Genomic DNA, 6,314 nt, shown 5'->3' on the forward strand with positions numbered 1-6,314 from the left:
GGGACCGGGCCGCGGCCGGGTTTGGGATCGGCAGCGGGTTCAGGACTGGCACCGGGATCAGGACTGGCACCGGGATCAGGACCGGGACCGAGACAGGGGCAACAGTATTGCTCAGGATCGTGGTGCGTCCCCGTGGCTCCCCGCGCCGGGGCTCGCCGTGCCGGGGCCGCCCGTGTTCCCCAGCGCAGCGCTGAGGTGGCGGCGCTCAGGCCCGGCCCCCGCACTGTCACACAGGACGGTGCCGAGGGCGGGCGAGGTGCGGGTGCCAGGCTGGCGTGACGGGCAGGAGGCATCACCCTGCCTGCTATTTCAGCTATTTCTGCGTTATTTTCTTGCCTAGAAAGCAGAGGCCGGAGGGCTCGGCGGAACCCGGCCATGTTCTGAGAGAGGCTGCAGGACGCCGCTGGGATCCGGGTAGCGCAGGTGTGCCCGAAGGAATCGCCCTTCTCTCGGCCCTGCGAGGCTCTGGGTGAGGCGGGTGAGTGTAAAACCTCTCGGCTTTAAAAGTATGCACCGGTCTTTGATGTATTTGCGAAGGAGAACCGTGCCAGCTCCACGGAGATGGGCGCAGTGTGAGATTGCAAAGGTTTCTTCAGCCTCTGTGGCCTTTTCGCACTGGTGGGACTCGCAGGGAGCCTTCAGGACCATGAAGTCACCAGGCCACGTCACCTGCTGACTCTCCGTGTGCTGAATTGCAAAGCTCTTTGCAGGTTGGCTCTGAATTTGATGCTGTATCAGAGGAGCAAAGTCCTGTTAGGTGTTATTTCCACTTCCAGTCCACTTCTGCCTTTTTGATTGTTTAGCAAGTTTCTGGTTAGTTTCATAACCAGAAAACTCATATGGTGTACGTCTAGTTTTTGCTCTGGGAGCTGATTGCTTGGGAAATAAGAGTGTGAGATTGATCTGTGTGAAGCTGTCTCTTTCCACTTTGGAACCCTAGTCAAGAATATTTATATTTTTCAATGGAAACTTACTCTGGAAACTAAACATTTGCTTCACTGCTTATGTCCATTTCTACTAGATCAAAACTGTGTATATTTCTTTAAGGTGGCTTCTTTCTTGGGTATTTAGTCATGAAACTTAACCAGCACAGTGGTTATATGTCCAGTCAGTTACCAGGCCTCAGTTTTTTGGTGGTAATCAATGATAATTTGAACCCTTAAAGCTTTGTAGAAAAATCATTAAAAGTAAGCTAGGCATCTCTAAAGATATTACCTATTAGAAAGCTTAGAACAGGACATTTTTATTTTGTCCTTTATTTCCAAATGTTTTGGTGGAGGAGGACAAGATGAAAAGCTGGTGCCTTTAGTTACCTCCTCCTTTTCTTGGTTGTCGTGGTGTGGGTGAAGCTCTGCCTTCCCACCAGACAGACATGATTTGGGCAGGGGACTTGGTGCATGTGGGGTGGGTGTGTATTCAGACTGCAGTTGGCCAAAGTCTTTCAGTTTTTGTTTAAAAAAAGGTAGTTATGGCAGAACCAAAAGCAATCACTTCCTCTGTCACCTTGGAGCTGGAGATCTGAAACTTGTGTATAAGCCCTGAAGGGGGCTGGATATTGGCTGTTGGAGGATGGATGTAACTTTCTGCTTTGTAGACAATTCCTGGCATGTGCAGAGTTGGAGTGGGAAGAGGTTTTCCTGTTCAGCTCCAGCAGTGCTCATCTGCCATTGTGGCTGGAAGGCCTCTGCATGTAGACTGCCTCTGTTGGTTATTCTGATTGAAAACCCGTGAAAAGGGAGGAAAAGTGATAAAGGAAGGGTAGGGGTAAGAGGATTGAACATCCAGCCTAAGAGAGGAGCTTTGGAAGCTGTCAGTAACGTACAGGAAGATGCTGGGGAAATTCATTCCTGAGGAAGAGATGTTGACATGCAAAGAGCAAGCAGCAATAATGGCAGAGAGGAGGGCCCAGAGGGTACACTGTTGTCTGTCTGGCTATTCCTGCAGAGTTATTTACTTAATTTTTCTGCTGCAGAGGAAGAATTCTATTATCTCACCAGGGACAGATAGTGGAATTGAAGACAGAGACTGGGAGTCATATAAATGTGTTTATGATTGTTATTTAGAACATGAGAAAATGCATATAGTGCTATCTCCCTCCCTGCTCACATGCACATGAGTAAGTCAAGGAAGGCTAAATGTTATTGGAATGCTGTTGGAAAAAGTGTGTTTCATTATATGAGGAGTCACTTGACACACTTTCATTCTCCTGTTTTTAAAGTTACACAATTTTATTAGATTATTGATAAAAATAACTGTGCTCAGTTTTATTTTAATGCAGGATGCAGGAAGATTTTATTCACCACTATTTGTAGTAACTTCTATCACAATTACCTGGTTTTGCCCAATAAAAAGTAATTAAGGCTGAAAAAGTGGCACATTCTAAACATCAGCGGAAACACTTCACCTTAAATTCCACAGAATTAAGCATTTGTCAGCAAGATGTTTACAGAGGAATAAGTGCTTTGGATAAAAAGCAGTGACTTCTGCTACGAACACCCTCTGCTTTTAGCAGTGGCAATACGTAGGTTCAACACGGAGCTTTTTCTTTTCTGAGTCATGGTATCTTAGTGGGTGATGCACAGAACTATTTATTGTACTGCTTTGGTTTAGGGGTTGAACTTGATGTCAGTCATACAAATGCAATTTTTCCTTACCTGGAGCATTTTACCTTTTTAACCACCCTTCCTTTATCTATTAAAGATACATCCTTCCTCCATCCCCTAGGGCTGTTGTATGTAATAATCATTTTCCTTTTAATATTATTGTCAGCTTGTTAATTTTCTTGATGTTCTAAGGACTTCTGATTATTTATTCAAATAGCACAGAGAACCAGTTGCATAAAGGCATTTTTGCCTCTCACACCACTGTTTGGTGAAAATATCAACCTGCTGTTTTATGCTTTGTATCTGACTGGCCAATAAGCTTGACATTTAGTAGTTGGTGCTGTTTCTAGTCAGCTTGGTGACTTCTGTCTTTTATTACACCTTAGAAGTTTGTTTTCTGGAGTAGCAATGAGAAGATAGAGAGGAAATAAAAAGGGAGAACAGATGTTGTTTATTTAAAGTTAATTTAAATATGATGCTATTAGTTGATAATAGGAATTAATTTTTTTTCTAAATTGCAGCCTTATGCTGCACCCTACACTATAGTTTTTCACATCATGAGTGCTTTTTGTACTTTGAGTTTTTCCAGGCTGTTTACTGTGTGTGAATCAAATTTTTTGTCTTAATGTGTATTTTATCCATAGCTTGACACTACTCCCTCCTGTTTTCTGCATCATAAAAATTTGAGTGAGATTATGTGGTCTGCCAGCGAAACATGCCTGTTGAATTACAATATTATTTTGTGTAAAAGGTCCCAATAAATTCCTTAATTTCTTAGAATTCAGTTGACAAACAAACTCAATATTTCTGGAAAATTACAAGTATCATCTAGTAAAGGGCTCTTTTAGCAACATGTTCTGCACTCTGAAGTGTAAGAGTTTCTGCTATTTTTTGCATAGGTCTGATGAGCTGTGTGCATGTGATCTAGTGAAATCATGGATGTTAGGAAGTGCTTTCAGGAAGGGTAGTGGATGGGCCTGGGAGCAGCAGCCAGTAGAGTTTGTTTTGATACCACTTGTGTCACAGAAGAATTCCTGTGTTTATCACCCCCTGACCACTTTTCAACCATGACTGAATTACACCCTTCCACTGATGAAATTAAGATGGATAAATCACCCTAAAAGTGCAAAGTAAATGGAAAAAAAAAGATTATGGGGTTTATGGTGGTTTGGTTTGTCTGTTTTTCCTCTGCAGCTGGTTGTGAGTCAGTGGTTTAGATTCCAGGCTCTTTGTCACAGGGCTGTGCTTGTGAGGTACCGAGCATCCTACCAACATCAAATCCCTAATCATGACTTCGTTTCTTTTTCTCCCTTTGCAGAATCATGGCAAGTCCAAGAACAAGGAAAGTCCTCAAGGAAGTCAGAGCACAAGATGAGAACAATGTGAGGAAATTATGATCTTTAGATCAGTTTTGTAGAATTGCATTTGCTTTTTACCTACTCCAGATGTGCACTGAGGTCTGCTACAGCTGCTGTTGTCTTTGTGCTGTGGCTCGCTAATGCTAACATAGGAATTTGGATATCTCATGTATGCATTACAATGCATTGTTGCATATTTGGCACAAGTATTTCAGAAGTTCTAGTAATGCTGGAACCCCTGGGGTCTTTTCAACAAGTGGTGTCTGGGGCACAACTTAAATTAAAATAGTCCATTTCAAGTAGCTTGATTATACCTTAAATATGATAGTCCACAGAAAGATTCACTTTTATTTATACCAATACATTAAATCTTGAGTGGTGAATCTGATCATAAAACTGAAGTTGTTGCACTGTATGAGCAATAAAGCTATTTCTAAAGGAAAAATTCTGTTTAGATCTGCTACCGTTTACTGCCAAACTGAAGTGTGACTGAAAAAATGTTCCAAACTTTAAATATTGCATTTTTATTTTACCAAGGAAACCTCAAGAATTCAGTTTGGTTACTTTCTTTCAAGGCAATGGAAATGAAATCAAAATTAATTCTTTGCATGGTAATTTCCATTTGCTTGTCTGTATTTCCTCCCTGGTTTTTGGTAGTTGGTGCAGTAATTTTTATAATCTAAGCAGCAGAAATAAATATCTGAAAGAAGTTTATGATAGCAGGAAAGGTGTTTCCAAACACTAAGAACCCTTCCTTCTGAAATTATTTTTGGTGTGTGATGTTCTCATGATTTGCCTTTTTGAGCTGTGAAAACTTCTCGTGGACAGTGATGACAGATTGCGGAAGTAACTGTTTTTCTGTCACAGGTCTGTTTTGAATGTGGTGCATTTAACCCCCAGTGGGTGAGTGTGACCTATGGAATTTGGATCTGTCTGGAGTGCTCAGGAAAACACCGAGGCTTGGGAGTTCACCTCAGGTCAGCCTTTCCAACACACCATGGACTGAGTTGCATTACCTCAGGGTTCATTATGGCTCTGAACAGCATGTGTTGGTTTGGAATGTATAGGATGTCTCGAATCCAGCATTTCACTGGCAGTTTTGCTTCATGCTCCTCTCCAAAGTCAGCTTTGCTCTCTGTCCCTTGTCTGTAATTAGTTGCTTATAAAACTAGTCTAAAAAACAGCTTTATTCTGTTCAGGTTTCTTTTTTTTTTTTTTGTAATATAAATGATAGTTTTCGTTGTTTTCCAAGAACTGTGCTCAGCTGACATGGGGATCTATGGAATAAGAACTATTTGGGGTTCTGGAGAGCCCATAGGGTCAGAGCAGGGAACAGTTACTCACATGAGGAAAGGAGAGGAAGTCCAGGAGGGAAATCACCAAAGCAAGGAGGCCATTCAGAAGTACATTCTTTGCTTTTCCAGGGGTGATTTGAAGCTCATTAGTGAGTAGAAGTTGCATAGGAAAAGAGCCTTTGAACTGTTCTGTATGTGGCATGGAAGAAAACATGAAATTTCTGAGATGAGGACATAGAATCGTAGAATTTCCAAGGTTGGAAAAGACGTCTAAGATCATCAAGTCCAACCATCAAAATACATGATAACAGACAGAAAAAGAAAATTGCAGAGTGAAGTATGGGAAAAGTTTCTGTTACATAGTGGGCTAGATTAATTTCTGGACTTTGAAGGAAGTTGCTTTTTCAGTCACTTGCCTTCTGTTGACTGTCTCCTTTAAATGCCAATAAATGACATGATTTTGGCTTATTTCAGTAAGGGTCTGCCCACCTTCTTATGATGATCTGTCTTTCTGTACTGCGAGAGTGTTCTCGAAGATGTTTATACTCTCAACTTTTGAGATAGGTTGTAATAAGATTTTTTTCTGTCACTGTTGATACAGCATGAAATTATAACAAGCTGTGATCTAAATTTTATTTTTTTTAAACCTGCTTTTCAGTTTTGTGCGTTCTGTGACCATGGACAAGTGGAAGGATATTGAGCTGGAGAAAATGAAAGCTGGAGGTAACAGCAAATTCCGACAGTTCTTGGAGTCTCAAGATGATTATGATCCATGCTGGACAATGCAAGAGAAATACAACAGCAAAGCTGCAGCTCTGTTTAGAGACCAGGTAGGCTCAGTTTTAAGTGTTTTCTCACCCCCGTGATCTGAAAATATCAATGTGTTTTGTAAGCACTTGCTTTTGAAAGGAGGGAAATTGCAATTTTTTGAACCTCTGCAGTGGTTCCTGAAAAGGTAAATGTGAGAGATGTGAAATCCTGGGAGAGTTAATGTAAACCTGAATGAGTTCATGGCTCAAGTATTCGTCAGAAGAGAAAAGGAATGTTGTCCTGCCAGG

At 41.6% G+C, this 6,314-nt stretch overlaps 1 protein-coding gene across 15 annotated transcripts in view; it reads left to right on the forward strand.

Annotated features, from left to right (window-relative positions):
- ARFGAP1 (ADP ribosylation factor GTPase activating protein 1) overlaps nt 1-6,314 on the forward strand; it is a 20,297-nt gene continuing 13,983 nt past the window's right edge. For all 15 annotated transcript variants that reach the window (XM_031057965.1, XM_031057951.1, XM_031057952.1 and 12 more), the window contains exons 1-5: nt 1-122; nt 341-478; nt 3,922-3,985; nt 4,829-4,938; nt 5,915-6,086. In XM_031057965.1, the coding sequence (XP_030913825.1) occupies nt 3,926-3,985; nt 4,829-4,938; nt 5,915-6,086 (342 nt within the window). In that variant the 5' untranslated portion in view covers nt 1-122; nt 341-478; nt 3,922-3,925. The remainder of the gene's footprint in view (nt 123-340; nt 479-3,921; nt 3,986-4,828; nt 4,939-5,914; nt 6,087-6,314) is intronic.

The sequence above is a fragment of the Geospiza fortis genome, unplaced genomic scaffold, assembly GCF_000277835.1.
Source record: "Geospiza fortis unplaced genomic scaffold, GeoFor_1.0 scaffold188, whole genome shotgun sequence".
In the NCBI taxonomy this organism is placed as follows: Eukaryota; Metazoa; Chordata; class Aves; order Passeriformes; family Thraupidae; genus Geospiza; species Geospiza fortis.